Source organism: Lipotes vexillifer, unplaced genomic scaffold (assembly GCF_000442215.2).
Source record: "Lipotes vexillifer unplaced genomic scaffold, Lipotes_vexillifer_v1.1 scaffold163, whole genome shotgun sequence".
Lineage (NCBI taxonomy): Eukaryota > Metazoa > Chordata > Mammalia > Artiodactyla > Lipotidae > Lipotes > Lipotes vexillifer.
Genome location: NW_006788722.1, coordinates 2,361,630 through 2,380,361, shown reverse-complemented (window position 1 = coordinate 2,380,361; position 18,732 = coordinate 2,361,630). Strand labels below are relative to the sequence as shown.

Here is an 18,732-nt window from a genome sequence, read left to right as displayed (position 1 = left end):
TACCCCAAAAAAAAAAAAAAAAAAAAAAAATCCACGTGTAGGTTTTTGTGTGGACAGAGTTTTCCACTCATTTGGGTAAAGCCCAAGTAGTGTGATAGCTGGATCGTACGGTAAGAGTATGCTTAGTTTTGTAAGAAATTGACAAACTGTCTTCTTACCATTTTGCATCCCCACCACAGTAAGTGAGAGTTCTTATTGCTCTAGATTGTTGCCAGCATTTGGTGTTGTCAGTGTTCTGGATTTTCACCAATTCTGAATACGTGGTATCTCATTTTAATCTTCATTTCCCTGATGACATATGATGTGGAACATCTTTTGTATGCTTATTTGCCATCTGTATATCTTCTTTGGTGAGGTGCCTTTTAAGCTCTTTGGCACATTTTTAAAAATCAAGTTATTTTCTTATTGTTAAGGTTTAATAGTATTTTGTATATCTTGGATAATAGCCCTTTATTATATGTGTCTTTTGAAAGTGTTTTCTCCCATTCTGTGGCTTGTGTCTCATTCTCTTGACTCATTAGTTGATCACTTTCTAGCTTTCTGGCATAAAAAATATGTTCTAGGCTCTCACCTTGATCTTTCCTTGTTCCATTTCTGAAAGCAGCCTCTTCTCCAAGGGGCTCTGATTCCTTGTAAAGGGTAAAGGAGTTCAGAAATCAAAATCTGGGGGCCAGGTGTCCCATAGCAAGAGGTAGATGCAGATTTGTGGACCCTGAAGCTAATATAATTTTGGAATTGTCTGTTTTTTTTTTTAAAGAGAAATACAAAATTACAAATATAAAATTAGGTATAGGGCCTTATAAGAAGTCCATAAGTGAGGAGCCATAAAGTTTGTTTTTTGGTTCACTGGCATTGGGGTGTTACTGCTTTTAGCATCTTTCAGTGAACAGAATATTCAAATCTAGTATGACAGTGTTCATTGTAGCTTTTGCCCTTTCATATTTGTATAAACCAGAGTGAAAATCATTGGTTCCAGAGGTTATCAATATATTTACTCATTGTTCTTTCTTAATATAAGAAGTATACACAAAAATGGTTTTACAATAACAACACTGATATTACTACCAAAATTAAATCTAGCAGTAAAGTTCAAGATTGTTTTGCTGTTCTTCTTAATATGTAATATACTTTATTAAGGATATATATAGCCAGAGTCCTCTATTCAAAGCATATTTTTTTTCTGTGTGGTTATATTATCACATTAATATACAGTTAAGTTCATTTGTTTCTGCCTAAATTAAATTTTCATGTTTTTTTAATCCTCTTTAATTTTTTTGAAAATATAAAACATTTATGATTAGAAAATTTAAAAGATAAACTGAGAAAGCTCACTTTCATCCCTATAGACCCCATCCCCAGCCATCCTCTATAAGGAACCATTTTTGTTAACTTGTGGTTTAAACTCCATAATTTTTTGGAGAAAATCTGCAAGTATGTATACAAATTCTTATTTCTCTTTTTTAAAATTATAAAAAATGTAGCATATTATATACACTCTTTTGCACCTTTGCTTTTTTTTTCTTCTTTTTTTCCACCAAATCTGTCCCAGAACTCATCCCATCTCTGTTCATGGAGATCTTCATTCTTTTCAAATCTTGATAGTAGCCCATTGTGTGGATGTTCTACAGATTATCTAACCAATTTCTATAAATGGTTATTTGATTGTTTCTAATAGTTAGGTTGCTCTTTTGGAAAATTGGATAGACTACACAATACATTCAAACCAGAGGAAATTGTGTACCCAAGTAGTAAAAGTAACAATTTGGGAAGGATTTGAAGCCACTAATTGGAACTTCTTTAACAGTTTTGGTCCATTCATTCATTTATTCATTCATTCAAGAACTATTCTTGAGCATTAGGAACTGACATTTACTTAGAGCATTATTCACCTTGATGTGCTAATCATCTGAGTTACTGAAAGTGGGTATACTAAGCTCCTTACAGAGAGGTTCCTTGGGTTTATAAAATATGAAACTTGATCTGAGACAAGGGCACCGTGAGAAAACGGCTCATGGAATTCTGAGCTTTTGCGATCTCTTTCACTGCATTCATACAGTGCTACATGTATCCCCAACTATATCTATAGACTTAGTGGAGAATAAGGGTGCTTAGCTAAGTAACCCAGACTTAACTTTTCAAGATAACATTCTTAAATAAATTTAAGATACTTATATATGTCTTATGTATCTTACATGTATTTATATATTTTATATACACCCATATATGTGTATGTACATAAATATATATGCATATTGTCTTCTGTGGTGAAAATGAGTATAGATCAGACATTACTCTTAAAAGTTTGGTTCCTATTATATTCTTGGCATAACAGAACCCAGTTGTGCCACAGAATGTGGAATGTGGAAGCCTAGGCCTTCTCCTAGGTGTAAGAGAAGCATAAAGTTTATTGTGTTTAATGCTATATGAAGTGCAGCATTTCTTCTGTTTCATTCTAACCTCAATATGATCTATATAAGCAGAAGGAGCTACAGGCTCACTATTTAGGTCAGGTCTAAAGAAGAATAGTTCAAACTGATCCATATTTAGTGGTCCCTGAGCAATGCAGTGGTTACCCAAAGAGGGACTCCCTGGGACTTGCAATTGCCACATTATGCAGCTGCGATGTGGATGGCAAGAGAAAGTGAAAGATATTTTAACAGCCACTCTTAAGTCTTTTATGGAAGGCTCATGCCAATTAAGAAGCTCTTTGCATTAGTTTGTCTCTAAGTAACACTGCACAATTCAATTTGAAAGTTCACATAGACCTAACTCAAACCCTTACACGGCTGGAACAGTAATTATAATCCTGGCAGGTCACACAGTTTATTTTTCATTGGGAGCCCAGAACACCCACACGAGGACAGAAATTCAAGGCTCTGCAGTCAGTTCCGTCATCCGTCTAGGGCAGCAAGCCTACCAAGCATCCCTGCAGGGTCAAAAGGGCAACAGAATTTCAGGGCCGAGTATCAATAACCAGGCTTGGGTCCCTCACTCCCCAAGCCACAGGCCCGCAGAGGGTGAGCGTTAGGGGAAGGGGGCAGCAAGAATGGGCGGGTGGGGATCGGCTCCTCTTTAAGAGGGACCTCTAGGCTCCAAGTAGCTGCGTTGATCTGGGGCCGGTTACTTAGTTTTTAAGCCTCATTCCCTTGTTTCCTAACTATTGGGAACTTATAGTGTCTTCCTCAAAAGACTGTTGTGAGCATCTAATGGGAAAATGAGGGTAAACGTCTTGGCTAAGACCCTGGCCTGTGGTAAGTCCTTAATAAATAGCAGCAGAATTCTTTTTGTGGCTCTTATCATTGTCATTATTGCGCTGTATTGTCTTTGCAGTCACCGCCACCACGACCATCCCCGCCCTCCGCACTTCTCCAGCCGGTTCCTCACCTCCCAGCCGGGCGGCTCCCGGCCTGGGTGGCTCATTCATTCCCTGGAGGGCCCGCTGGGCAACACTTGCCTCTAGGATGACCGCTTCTCAGAAGGCAGGAAAGCCCCTCTGGAAGCCCTTCTCTCTTTCTTTCCCTCCTCCCTCTCCATCTCCCCGCCTTCCTATCAAGCACTATCTCTTTCCCGAGTTCAAAAAGTGAGAGGACTCGCACCGCAGGACTCAGCCCGGCTCCGAGCGCCCCCGCACCCCCAGCCCCTTCGTCCTCCCTCTCGGGCGCCTTCCCTGCCCGCCACTGCCCCCTGGCGGACGAGGCCGAGAGCGCCCTGGCTCCGGGGTTCAAGGGCTCTCCCGGTCCCCCGCGGATCCCGCCCTAAGCTGGGCCCCTTGCCAGCCCCACGCAAGCTCGCTCGCCCGGCCCGCTCCCTCCTTCTGCTCGCTGCCCCGCCACTTCTTCTTCTGCCTGCCACCCCGAGGGACCATGGCGAGGTTCAGCTGGGGATATGGTGAGCACAATGGTGAGCGCCTTCCGCGGATGGGAGGGGTGAGGGAGGGGGCTCTGCGCCGGGGGCGCCCGAGGGGGACCGCCCGCTTCCCGGAGTCTGCCAACCGCACTTTGCCAATCCACACTTGGCTAGAAACTTTTCGGTTTGTCTTTTGAATGAGCAGCGCTCCCCGGAGCCACACGCAGGAAGCGGAGGGAAGGCTTAGTCCTGCGTGGATAGGGAAAGCGTCTCGGAGGCTGTTGATAGTGGGGGTGAGTTGGCGTGCGTTAGCCCTGTCACGATACCCCAGACCCCGAAATCTTCAGATATGTCCCCTTGCTTTCATTTGAAAAGCCGAAAATTTTCTCTAGTAGTAACTACTTATCAATCAAAGGCACCGAGTTTAGAAATCTGAGGACATATTTCAATGAATTGAGGACAAGTTTGCTTTCAGTCTTCTAAGCTCATTATCTCTACGGGGAAACAAATCATGGAAAATATTTGAAAATATACTTAAGAAATTTTAATGACTTGAATTGCAGCATTGAAGATTTATGTTGCCTTCTTGTCAACCAATGTACCGCAACTTTCTTAATAGCTCTTAGCTATAAAATATTCCCACAGCAACTTGCAGTTGGTTGACTGGTACTGCTGGTTTTAGCAAGATTTTAGGTTCTTTCTTAGAAATGAAGTTATATTTTAAGCTACGTCTGCATGCTTTCTCCTCCTACACATCCTTTCAGAGACTGAGGAATTAGCAAAGGATCATTGACATTGTAACACGTTGGTAAAAATGTGTTTATTGATGGAACCAACAGGAATAATAAGATGTATACTTTTCTTCTTGTATATCCTAAATTATCAAAAGTAAACCATTTTTCTTGTTTTTATATTAAACTGAACTGATGATTTTCAAATAACCATTACTTGAAATGTTTGCAAAGTGACACCACAAAAGCCTTACAGCGAATCACTGTCAAAATTAGGTCTGAGAATAATGATAGTAATAATAATAATACTTTCTTGGATTAACATGCATATTATTCAGCAGTACTGTATAGTTAATTTTATAGAAAGCTTACTTTCACAAAGAAACAGAAAAGTTTCATTTCTAACTGTAGCCTTTTTGAGGCTATGACTAACTTGCCAGTTAAAAAATGGCAGCAGGTGAAAGAGTTTTAATAATGAAAGGTATAATTTAGGTGGATTTCTCTTTGAGACTACAATTATAATCTTACATTTTGCTAATTTTCAATTTATGTTTGGGGAAAAAACCTACAAAACAAATTTCTTTTAATTTCCCTCTCTGCTGGAATAATTTCTGTTATTGTTATTTAATAGTCACTGGGTGTTAACAGTGCCCTCACTATGATTAGGAAGGAGAAGCGTATTTTCAGTCAATGAGTATTGATTACTCTTTAATATGTTCGAAAATATTGGCTCCAATGAAGTGCATCTGAAATTTTAAAAATCCATCTTAGAAATATGTGAGGGAGGTTAAGAGGTACAAACTTCCAGTTACAAAATAAATGAATCACGAGGATGAAATGTACAGTGTGGGGAATAAAGTTATGTAAACTTTTTACCTAAAGTAAAAAGTTATGTAATGTCTTTGTATGGTGACAGATGGTAAGTAGACTTATCATGGTGATCATTTTGAAGTGTATAAAAATATTGAATCACTGTGTTGTGCACTAGGTACTAACATAGGTAAATTATGCTTCAAAAACAAACAAACAAACCTAGAGAAGAAGAGTTCAGGTTTATGATTACCAGAGTGGGTGGGAAGGGGGAATTGGATGAAAGTGGTCAAAAGGTACACACTTCCAGTTATAAAATAAATAAGTACTAGGGATTTAATGCACAACATGCTACATATAATAAACACGGCTGTAGGTTATATATAAAAGTTGTCAAGAGAGTTAATCCTGAGAGTTCTCATCACAAGGAAAAAATATTTTTTCTATTTCTTTAATTTTGTATCTATATGAGATGATTGATGTTCACTAAACTTATTGTGGTAATCATATCATGGGGTATGTAAGTCACATCATTATGCTGTACACCTTAAATTTAGATAGTGCTGTATGTCAATTATATCTCAATAAAATTGGAGAAAACTGAAGAAAAAAATGAAAATTTGAAAACGTAAAAAAAAAATTCATCTTAGAAAAGCCATTAACAAGGAGTGATTTCGTATTTCGGCTAAGAATTGTAGGACCATTCCCTGCTTTTAGATTCAATAGCTTTCTGAGGACCACACCTTTAAGTAGATCAACTTTGGCAAAATCCTATTGGAAATGTGTTGTATCCTGACTGGGCAAGTTTTGTTGCTTGCCAGTTTAGACTGGCAAGAGCAGTGAATGAGCAGACAAAAGGAAACTTTAGCTGGGAATAGTAGCAGTGATAAAATGGAACATCAAGAAGTGAGGCATTGGAAGTGGTTACCACCTTCACAAACAGCTTACAACTTCTTCCACAAACCTTTGACAGTTTTATTAGTTTAGTTTAGGTAATGTGACAATCACTGAAAACTACCTATCTCTATGGATATTCAGAAAGTTCCTGAATCAATGGAAGAACTTCTGTATATCTCTATAACTATGTTTAAATGGGTTTAATGTTGCACGTAAAAGGCAAGGGAAATGAACCTACCATCATGGTTAATAGATAATATTGACTAATGCAAAGTGCTATTATTTTTATCTTATTTTGGCTTGCCTCTGCTTTTAAAAATAGTTCTGGTTATAAAGGACTGGAAATAGGAGCATAAAGGAATTAAGAGGAGAAAGATGCTCTTTCCTGATTGGAAAAAAGTTAATATATTATAACATACGTGTTGCATACTTGAAATCCGATTCTCATTAGGTTAACTCATACTTGTGGGTAGTGAAATAGAACATTTTTTCACATGAAAAAAGGACAAGATTGTATACAAAAAGAGTGTTAGAAAGGTAAATGAAAGTACTTAGTAAATAAGGAAATGCAATGCCTTTTCTGTAATAAGATGTAACGAAGGACTTTTGATGTTCAAGTTGCTTTCAAGTCCAAAGTGTATGATTCATAAGAGAACAATTTCTAAGTTATGTCTGTGGTTATGTATTCATGCTATGACTTTTTTGTACATGAAGCATATGTAAAGGAAAGAATTTATGCTTTCTCTTTTGCAAAGAAGAGTAATAACAAGCGTTAGATTTAGAAGCTGTTGATAATTGTGATATATTTGCATTTCTTGAAATTTCATTCTAAATCTTATCTTTAAAAAATATTTGTTGTTGTTAGTAACAAATGCTTAATTCATTGTCATGCTGTGTCGTTTTAGTTAGTACTTGATTTTTAGAGAAATCAAGTTAGTTGGTTAGTGGAGTAGGGAAAAGCTTAGTCAGCAGCCATGCTCTACAGACCTGGTGGAGGCGGTGTAAATTACAGGCAGAGTAGAGGAGGAAATAAGAACCTCTAACCTGTAAAGTCTGTAGACGGGCTTGGAGCTTACTGGAAGCTGCAACCTTGCTGTTGATTTTGAGAGGCAGAACTTGCGTGAATCTCCCAGAGAAGTGAGAGTAGACAAGGGAATTGTCAGTTTATTGCTTCACCTCAATTTATCAAACATGTGTTCGATTCGGGAACTTGATGCGATTTTGAATTTGTGAATGAGGACCAGGATGCCAGTTGTACCTTGTATTGGAATTCAAATGTAGTATTGGCAAAACAACCCTGGAAGGACCTTCCGAAATACAGAAAGAGAGAAATAAATTGTTGCCTGACTCTACTGCAGAAAACCAACAATATTACATTTCCTGACATGGTGCAGTCATTTTATATGTGAAAAATTTACATATTTCCTTAGTTTGCCTGTTGCACATTCACAGGAAATTTAGCTGAGAACTGGGTGACATGTGAAGATACAGTGAGTGATAGAAGTGAGGAGAGCATTTTAAAGAACTACACCCTTTTTTGCTATGCAGCTTTCTCAGCTCCGTTAGTTCTTTCAGCCCATAAACCTGACCTGTGGAACTATCACATCTCATTCTTGGAGCTGAGACTGAATCCCATTGTTTTCAATGATGAATTGTAGTGTTGTTTTTAGTTCAGTAGAAGGCATTTGTGAAGTACTTTATAAAACTTACATGCTCTTTTGTCTACAAGGGTGAGTTTAATTCTGAAGATGAATTAAGGCAAACCAGGAAGTTTCCATACCTATAATAAAAGCAGTTGGTCTTGTAAAACAAAACAAAACAAAACAAAACAAAACAATTAGATGTTAAAGTGCTGAGGGTAAAGATCGTATTTTATTAATCTTTGTATTTTCTTCAATGTCAAGTACAGTGCATTGCACTCAACAAGTATTTGTTGAATTAAATAACTTATTCAGTCCTTTTCTTTTGGTCCTATATGTTAAAGGTCCTATTCATTGGAATGAATTTTTCCCTGTTGCTGATGGAGATCAACAATCTCCAATTGAGATTAAAACCAAAGAAGTGAAGTATGATTCTTCCCTCCGACCTCTTAGTATCAAGTATGACACAAGCTCAGCTAAAATCATCAGTAATAGTGGCCATTCCTTCAATGTTGACTTTGATGACACAGAGGACAAATCAGGTTGGCTTTTCTTTTTTTTCTTGGTTGGGGTGAGGAGCTTGGTTGATTGGATGACACATTCTTATCTTTCATATTTGAACTACCTATGCACTGTGTGTTCCTTATTAGTACTTTGCTAGAACTTATAGTAAAAGTTTTGTTTGATTAGTTCACGGAATAATGTCTTTCACACGGTGAATAAATAATAGACCAACCAAAAAAAAAACTAGTTTATTTGTTTATTTAAAAACTGAGTGAAGTAGAAAAGAGCATTTCCTTTTAAAATGAACATTTAATCCTTATTCAAGTATACCTCCTGCCCAAAGAATAGATGATACCAAGTTTAAAAGTAAGATTAAAGAGAAGATCAGAGAGAATCATATTTTGGAACATTTTTGAAGGCTTCCGACAAATTATTTTTATTTTAAGTCTAATATTAGGATAATGCTGTATTTACTCTATTAATGAAAAATAAATTTTAAAAATCCTTAATTGGAAGAAAGTCTTCACTTATTCATTAAGCTTAGATTTAGTTTAGTAATAATATCTTGTGTTTATGTAGTGCTACATTGTTAGCAAAAATTATAAGCCCATTACATTTCTTCCTCATATTTGTTAAATTCATAAAAGTGATTCACTTTCATCAGAGCAATTTAAAAAATGCATAAGGAAAGATTAACACATGGTACTTTTCAACTTTTGGTTGGGTGGGTAAGTAACCTCACTTTTTACATATATTAAATTGTCTTTCCTTCAGGCCCTCAGTTTTATAAATCTGTATTAATAGATATGGTTGATGTGATAGTACATTATAAAAGTAGTCCGAGGTTTCTGAGTACAAAGTCCATACCACCCATAATGGTAGTTTGATACTGTTTATGATCTCTCAAACAAAAAACTGAGGCTATCCATTCCTACTTTTAGAATAAGAAATGATTAGATTGTACTTCATCTAAAACTTTCTCATAAAAAACCTTAGTCATAAAAAATTCTTACTTTAATTTGCTCAGTGATGATCCTGGTCTTCTCTCTCTCTCTCTCCCTCTCTTTCCCTCTCTCTTCCTCTCATTTTCCCTCTACTTTGGGTTAATCAGTGGAATTAGTTTGTCTGTGTTTCCAGATTTGACGCTGCGTCCGTAATGGGTAGTGTGTGCCCTCTCCCATAAGCAAAGGTCTCATTTCTATCTAGATCACAATGAAATTACCAGGCTTAATTGAAAATATCCATAAAGTACTTAGTATTCCTCTGAGACAGAAGCTACATATATATATAGGTCATGATTCTCGTTCTTCTGTCTCAAGATAAATGAAGAGAATGTTTCATGGTAATTTGGGGGATTAAATTAATTAAAACATAGAAACCGCCATGGCTAAAATAAATTGTTGCTGGTTTTTCTTTTTCTTTGGTACAAACTATAAAAAACACAAAGATACTTCTGTAACAAGCCATTTTAACTTGAGTAAAACAGTCTCCATTTTATAAAGAAGCCATTCTTACCAAGGTTAACTCTCAATCCCACCAGTCAAGAGACCACAGGTGTGAAACCTTCCTCATGGTCCTGGCAGGGCTTCTTTGGCTGCACAGCTGCACAACCAGTGATTAACCTGTGGGGAGCCACTCTTCAGAATTTTAATAGTCCTTTAAAAAGCGACAGGTAGATGTGAAATTCACACAGGAAGAAATTCATTAGAGACAACTCCTATTGGCTGTAGCAGACAAGGGTGTTCTCCCCCTAGCTTCTGGTTTTTCGGAACACAGACAAGGTCCCCCCTCTCCAGGAATCACACCTGACTGGCCGCATCACCCCTCCTGTGGCATCCCAGGCCTGTCCTCTTACAGAACTTCCCACATTGCATTGTGACTGCCAGTTGGTTCTTTCCACTCAGCTAAAGTCTCCCTGTGAGCAACAGCTGTGTCTTACTCATTTACCTAACCTGGTGCCTGGCACACAGAGGGTACTCAATAAACGTATGTTTCAGTTAAAAGCATTTTTTTGATATGATGTTTCTTGGAGGATATGGACAACACCATGGTATGGCATTAGGGTACAGAATGCATTAGTATATGTAGGTGAAGTCCCGATAGAATTACAAACCACCAGAAATCAATTAATATTTACCATTTGACACCTAAATAGTTTGAACATTGGTGGATTATTCATTGTTTGAACATTTAATTTTTAAAGGCTGTGGTACTAATTTTTAAGTTTTAATAAATGAAATAGTTCATGGCATATAGTAAATACTCAATAACTACTAATAACTAGTAATAAAAATAATAATAAATAATAATGGTCTGTGTCCCTTCTGTGGATAAGATATGTTGGGCTGAAATTTTAAAAAGATGTCAAAAGGAAGGAAGCTGCTTTCTTGCTAAGAAAGGCCTACTAGGAATGCTAGTAACTTGATGGATTCAGTGACTGTTCTTTAATTTTCATCTCTAAAAATTGTCAATTTCTCAGTTATTGTCCTGTTATCTAGTTCTAGGTAACTGCCTGAAGTTAACCAAATGTACGAGATCTTAAATTATATATTAGAAAAGAAAAAAAACAGAAAAAGATGGGGGGTAAGCAAACCTTAGTTGTGTGATCCACGCCGTCCCCCCGCCCCGAGCCAAGATATACAGGAAACTAAATTGGCAATCTGTGACAATGATGTATTATAAAACTTTATTATAATTATGTTTCCTTCTGTAAGTTTCTTGAGGATAGAGATGGCCTTGCTCATTGTGTATTTAGTATTGAACACAGTTGCTGGCCCATTATAAGCTCTTAAGAATTGTTGAATGAATGAGTGATCAGAGAGTAACTTGGTGTGCACATGCTCAGAGCAAAGGAAGCCAGAAGCCAGACTAATGAAGACTGTCCTGGCTCTGAAAAGAATTCAAGCCCCAGTAGCTAGGACCATTCCTATCTTCGTTCTCTCTTTCAGTCTCTCTCTCACTATAATCCTGGCAGATCTGTGCTCTTCGTTTGTTCTTTTCCTAGATTCCAAGCAAAATATAGATGTGCTGTTCATTTAGTTTTACTTCAGAGAACTGTTTACCATACAGTGATCAGTCCATGACTTTTATTAGATTCACAAGTCCTAAGACTATGCTCTTTAGTGATGCTCAGGTCACTTCAGTAGCATCCTTACAAACTGAAGTTTGTGAGGGAGTGTTTCTACAGGTGAGGTCTCTTTCTTACTTTATGTTAGTAACATTTATTGATCTGGGCACTGTCCCAGGCATTGGGTATACAAGAGAATGAGATCAATTCTGTCTTAAAGGAGTTTTTATCCTAGTGAGATAGACAATAAATGCGTGAACAGACAAGTGTTTTGCTTTCTAAATGAATTTTTTTCTGATTTTGTTTTGCCAGCCTTGCTTATCATTTTAGGCAGCTGACGACAGTGTAGTTTCAGAAAGTGAGTAGAGTAAGCAAATTACTAACAATTAAAAAAAAAGTTAAGTTCAATAGAGTAATGCATATGTTCCTAGTTGGTCTTTGCAGCATATAGCAAATGACAGATATCCTTTTACTAAGTTATTAAAATTTTCTCAGACTTTAAAATTAACTCTGGTTTCTTGATCTCTGTAGATCTCTTATATGAAAGTTTTATTTGGAATAGACTTTTTAAGAAATCTTAATGGAGGGATACATGATATTATATATCTTGATCTCTGTAGATCTCTTATATGAAAGTTTTATTTGGAATAGACTTTTTAAGAAATCTTAATGGAGGGATACATGAAGTATTATATATATATATATATATATATATATATATATATATGCTAAGTGTGATTTTGGAGAAATAATTACTAGTTTTCAAACATAAGATGGAAACAATATATATTTATTCATCTAGGTTGGAAAGTAAGATGAATAATTTGACTCTTTAAAACACTAAATCATCCTCATTAAAAAATAATTTTTGTCACCATTATTCATTTTATATCATAGTTTAGCTGTTTAGTTGTTTTATTATAGACCATCTCAACATTGGCGATTAACCTTGGTATTTTGACTCATTTTTTTCCCACTCTGTGTTTCTTTGGTAGAGCACTGCTCCAGGAGAATGGTCTTCATGATTAGACATTTGATCATAGTTCCAAGTTGGATATTTTAGTTAAAACACTCAAAGTCCAGATATGTAAAGAGTAAGGCAATCTCTGTTGCTTAACTAAGCAGAGCTGTGCTAATTTGGCTTTAAACCCTGGATTCAGAGCAGGCTTTCCAGAGATCAACCAGTACTCTTGGATGTTTCCCTAATAATGTGTGTGTTTTTTGGTATCACTTTCTTTCTCCTGAGCCAGCTTGTTTGCATCTTCTCCCAAAGTCAATTCCACATTGATCACTCAAGCTCTCTAAGCTGTTTTTTATCTGTGAAGGAATGACTTCATGGTTCAGCTCAGGTCTTATTATGCAATAGCAAGGGAAAAAGAGACACTAGAGCTGTTGATTTCTTTTTGTTTGGAATGCCACTGCATCCATGCTATATGGAGTCAGGGAAATGAGCCTTTTAAATTAATTTATCTGTGAATCATCTTTGAAACTCTTTGTTTAAATACAAATCAAATATTTTATTCATTCCTTCATCAAATATTTATTGTGCATCTCCTCTGTGATGGTTACTGTGCTAGGTGATGGGATGGGTACAACAGAGACCCGAGCAGATGGTCTCTGCCCTCGTGAACATTGTTCCGTGGGAGAAGAAACAGTACAATTTTCTGTTTGTGACAGAGGAACAGAAGAGCAAGCCCTAGAGTCTGGTGTAAGTGGTTCTCCCTTCTCTTTTATTTTTCAGAGGGCTCTGAACATAGCTATCTTTATTTATTGTAAAGAAATCTGGATGCAAATGAATCTAAAGGAAGCCCCAACCATTCAACCTTACAAAAGATTTTATCATACACTCTCCCATTTTTTTTTCCTTAGGCAGTTTCGGGAATTGTAGAAATTAAAGAACACCCAGTCCAATCTCCTAATTAAACAAACAATCACAAATATAGACAAGAAAGCTGAAGCCCATAGAGGCTTAAATGAGTTTTGAAAGGTGGCATAGTTTAGTAGCCAAGCTGGGACTATTCCCATGTCTGCTGATTCCAACTACTATACCAACTCTTAATTAGTGATGTTCAACTTCAGCCAAGTCAAACCAAGTAAGGGAGAAATGAGTTCAGTTGTACTGGTCAATACAGATGGCAGTCTGGATCATTCTCTCTCCTACAGTATAGCTCAAAGAGGAGTGTGCCTTAGTCAAATGTATTATCTTGTCTTTTTTGTTGTTGTTGTTTGTAGAAAACTGCGTGCGATACCTCTTAACATCTTTTGCTTCTTATATAATGTGCATCATTCTTGACAAATTTTGAGGTTATATATATATATATATATATATATATATATATATATATATATCTTCTGAAGAGGAGGGTAATTTAAATCAAACTATTGTTTAAGGCTGCACCATACCAATCCAACACTTAATCCTGTTGGAATGTCAATGAGAGATTAGCAGTGCTTTTGATGTAATCAGCATGCAATGCTTCCATATCTTCCCATATCCTTTAAAACATGCTCAATAAAGATTAATTGGGAGGAGACAGTTTAGGACTATGTTTTCTACTAAAAAGCTTTTCTGTATACTTAATATATGATTCTATTGCCACGGTTTTAGAGATCATATGTGTTGAGGCAAAGTACTAAAATATACTCTGCCAAAGTGACAAAGATATGATGGATTATTTTAAAAGAGTTAATTTTGTCCTGTATTTCATGTTTCCCCAAGAAGATAGAATTCAAGTATAAAAGACATGCTTACTTTGCCAGTTTTTGTAGTAATCATAACAGCAATAAAATAGTAATAATAGCTAATGTGTCCAGCATGCTGACTTTCTGCCACGCAGTGATAAGTACTTTGTGTTCAATTTTTCTTCTGTTTTTACAACAGCATCAGGAGGAGGTAACATTACTCTCTAGAGGTTATAGACAGGAGAGCTGAGGTTTCAAAGTTAAAGGATTTGTGCAAGATGACACAGTTAGTAAATAGGGCGTGAGCCCCAGGACCCCTAACGCTGAAGCCTGTTCTCTTACCGTATTCCTAGGCTGTTCTACCGTGTTCAAGATGGAGCTCTTAGCACATCACATTTTTATTTAGAGAGGCTGACATTCTCCATTAAACAGAGCAATTCTTTACCTCTACAAACTCCCAGTTTCTGCTACTTTTAACCAGTGTATCTCTTTTGATTTACAAGATATTCCATAAAAACCTGTATTGTGGACTCTTTAACCTTTTAAAATGTTTGTTTTTACTCTTCATATATTTAAAAGTTGTATTCCTGTCAGCCATCTGAATGACATTTATAAAAAATTCTTTGAAGGACATGGAGATGTTGAGTGATCCAGGGAGATGCTGTGGGTTGTGACAGGATGTGTAATTTTTTTTTTTCTTGCTGACAATTTAAAATGTATTGATGTTTAGTTCTGCGTGGGGGTCCTCTCACCGGAAGCTACAGGTTACGACAGTTTCACCTTCACTGGGGGTCCACCGATGATCACGGCTCTGAACACGTGGTGGACGGCGTGAGATATGCCGCAGAGGTGAGCCATCAGACTTGTATTCATCACTCAGAGTTTTTCTATGTGATGGGATTTTGGGGACACAGAAGACAACTCTCCTTATGCCAGATTAGGTATCTCAGTGACTGAAATCACTTTATTCTGTCAGCATGAGAGTTTATCAACATGAGAGCCACACGTTTGGCCCTTCTGAGTCTTAGAGATTAGGGTTTTTGTGCCATTTTAGAAATGAATAAAGACTTAGAGAGACTAAGTAACTTATCCAGCTAGGAAGCAGTTGAGATGGCTTGAAACCCAGGTCTGTCCAATACCAATTATAAACTCTGTTGTATTTCTTGAAAAGCCAGTGAGAAGGGAGAGAAAGAAACATTTGGTTTAGGCCCAACTGTGTACACATTTGGTCCAGACACAAATATATACTAAGATCACGTAAAGTCCATGTAATAGAGTTAATAGTAAGTGGCCAAGTTCCTCTTAGGGAAAAAAAGTAAAGTCACAAACTCTCCTAAACTCTACATTACCTCTACAACCCCAGGTATTAAAATGGAGTCTCTGTTAATTATTCAGGTCGTTGGTAAAGTGTTCATTGACTTGTTTTTTTTTCCATTGGGGAGTGAACTTCTTTTCCTTATAATCATATTCATTAATAATATTCTACTTTTTCTAATCCTCTGGTTAAAGGACAAAGCATAATATACTTCAAGCTTTAAAACTGTTAAATATTGGGCTTCCCTGGTGGCGCAGTGGTTGAGAGTCCGCCTGCCGATGCAGGGGATATGGGTTGGTGCCCTGGTCCGGGAAGATCCCACATGCCGCGGAGCAGCTGGGCCCATGAGCCATGGCCGCTGAGCCTGCGCGTCTGGAGCCTGTGCTCCGCAACGGGAGAGGCCACAACAGTGAGAGGCCCGCGTACTGCCAATAAAAAAAAAAAAAAAAAAAAAAAAAGTTAAATATTGCTAACACCCAGCTTTACCATGAGATGAAAGTGAATTATTGTTTGACTCAACCAAAGCTACTTATGTGAAAATATATAATGTGGCTTGTGAGTCGCCTAGTAGGCAAGACAGAGCAAATGTTACCAGGCAAGTACAGTTTTTCTTCATTTTTCTTGTGATTACTGACCTGTGGAGTTGAGACACTCTTTTATAGCCCTGCTGTTCAGAGAGATTCAGCAAATAGACTTCTTTCCAGTTTTATTTTTCTGTTGACTTATACATCTGCTGTCTGACACTATCAACCAAAACGTCCTTTTTGCCTACTAAAACACTTTTGCTTGAGGCCAAGTGCTTAGGGTATGGGACCTGCTCTTCCCTTCGGGTGGAGGAATAAAATCTACATCCAAAGTGGACAAAAGATGCCAAGAATGTACAAAGCAGAACTCCTGAATCTGTACAGTGTCTCAGTTTATATCACCTACTGAATAGTTTTCATGTTTGCTTTCTAAAGTTTTGTGTTCTAAATTTGACATGTTCTAACTTTCAAAAGCTTTGTGCAGATTAAGAGCTGGCTTTGGATCACTGAACTGTAATTTTCCTAAGCCGCTTAGGAAAACTGGTCACATTGCTTTATGTTTACACCTTCTAACTTCATAAACTTCAAAGTATACTCTCAGAGAGGTTGACTCTGAGTTGGCAAGTGGTTTCCTGGAAAGGGCCCTCATATATTCTGAAATTAGTCAGAGGCTCAGAGTCCTTACTTGCAGAGCAAGGGCCATCTTTGTAGGTTTTCCTTCTTGAAGAAGATGAAGCTTTGACTGGAATTTCACACTGTTCTTTAATGTATGTTTAAGGCTATTTATTTCATTTGTTCATGCATGCATGCATTCATTCATTCTTTTAAGAATTCATTGAGATCCTAGCATGTCCCCCATCTTGGCCCAATTTACTCGTGCTCATCCTAAAGGGAGTGCTGGGAAGGAGAAGGGATGGGTCAGGAAGCACTTCCTCATGGAAAAGTCTTTACCCAAACCTGAAGCAGGAGCAGGAGTGAGCCAGGCAAAGGGGAGAGCGCCTGCATAGACTCATGTGTGAGTACTGGGGCTGGGGAAGAGTATAACATATTCTAACATATTTGAAGAACAGAATGACCAGTGTGATTAGAGCACGAAGTAGAAAAGGGAGAGTTGTTAGAGGTAAAGTTGGGAGGCTAGAGGCATCTCATCTTACTAAGGTAAGTCATGTGAGTGTTGCAAACTTTATTCTAAGTGTAACAAGAAGCCACTGATTGGCTTTGAATCAGGAAGTGATCATATACGTGTTTTAAAAATATCATTCAAACTATAGTTTGAGAATAAATTGGGTTGAAGCAGGAGTGGATAAAGGGAACCAGTCAGGAGGCTTTCGGGAATGTTCCAGGTAATAGGACATAGTGCAGCTGGAGGGCTGGCTGGCTAGAAGTGCCACTTTAGTGGGGTGATTGGTGATTACTTGGGGTTGAGGGTGAGGGAGGGAAGGAGTCAGTGTTTCTGGCTTGAGATAGGAATGTAACTGGAAGAAGAGGAAGTCTGGGTCAGACCTCAGGGTTGGTGGGTGTTCAAGGTCGACAATAAACAAATAAATAAATTGGATGTGGTAAGTTCTTTGATAGGAACAATACCACATGATCTGGTAGAGTAACTGGGTGCTTAAGAAAGGCCTCTTTGAGATGATCAGTGAATTGAGACTGAATGACCAGAAGAAGCCACTCTGAAGAAATCTAGGGAGATCTTTCTGATAAGTGGGAACAGCAGGTCCAGGTGCTCTCAGGCAGAAATGAGGTTGGCATGTTCTAGAAGGCAAAGACATTGGCTTCCAGGATTGGAGTTAATGAGAGAGGAGAAATTATTAGCCATGTTCCAGAGAGGCCTGCAGGGGCCATACCACGTTGGGCTTTGGGGGGCTTGGTGAGCAGTTCGGAGTTTATCTTCATGTAGCAGGACAAAGACAATGGAGGGTTTCGAGCAGGGCAATGGCATGTTCTGCTTTATATTTTATAAAATATAGCTAGCTGCTCCATGGCTAAGAGTTTGGGCAAACATTGAAGAAGCAGGGAGACAAACTAGAAGGCTATGAACGTGTTCACATGAATGATGATGGTGATTTGTACTATGGGGTGGTGGAGATGAAGAGAGCTAGACGAATCCATATGTTTGGGGGGTAAAATCCATGGGACTTGCCAAGGAGAAGGATGTCAAGATTGAAGGAAGGAAAAAGAGGAATCTAGAAGCACTCTTAAGATTTTGGCTTGCGCAACCATGAGAATGGCTGTGCTATTTGCTGAGATGGGAAAGTCCAGGGAGGAGCAGGCTGCAGACAGGAATGAACTGTCTGTTTGGACATGTTAAGTTGGAGAGACAACTATAGATATTCTAGTCTCGTGTTCAAATAGGCTACTGGATACAAACCTGGAGTTTAAAGAAGAGGTCAGGGTGGGAGATGGAGGTATTTGGGAGTCATTTGCTTTGGGTTTCAGATTCAAAAGGATCCCTTTGTGCTTGGCTATCATAAGTGATTCCTAGGGGTTGTTTAGTTTTTCCAGCTACTTTCGTACCGAACTTCAGGACTATCATCAAGTTGTGTCCTCTTAAAAAATAAAAATATGGGGCTTCCCTGGTGGCGCAGTGGTTGAGAGTCCGCCTGCCAATGCGGAGGACACGGGTTCGTGCCCCTGTCTGGGAAGATCCCACATGCCGCGGAGCGGCTGGGCCCGTGAGCCATGGCCACTGAGCCTGCGGGTCCGGAGCCTGTGT

General features: G+C 38.1%; 1 protein-coding gene across 1 annotated transcript in view; it reads left to right on the top strand.

Moving 5' to 3' along the window:
- The first annotated feature begins 3,863 nt into the window (after positions 1–3,863).
- The window catches only part of CA13 (carbonic anhydrase 13), a 29,124-nt gene continuing 14,255 nt past the window's right edge, over positions 3,864–18,732 (top strand). Inside the window, exons 1-3 of the mRNA XM_007461730.1 lie at positions 3,864–3,900; positions 8,269–8,466; positions 14,908–15,026. Coding sequence (XP_007461792.1) covers positions 3,864–3,900; positions 8,269–8,466; positions 14,908–15,026 — 354 coding nt within the window. The remainder of the gene's footprint in view (positions 3,901–8,268; positions 8,467–14,907; positions 15,027–18,732) is intronic.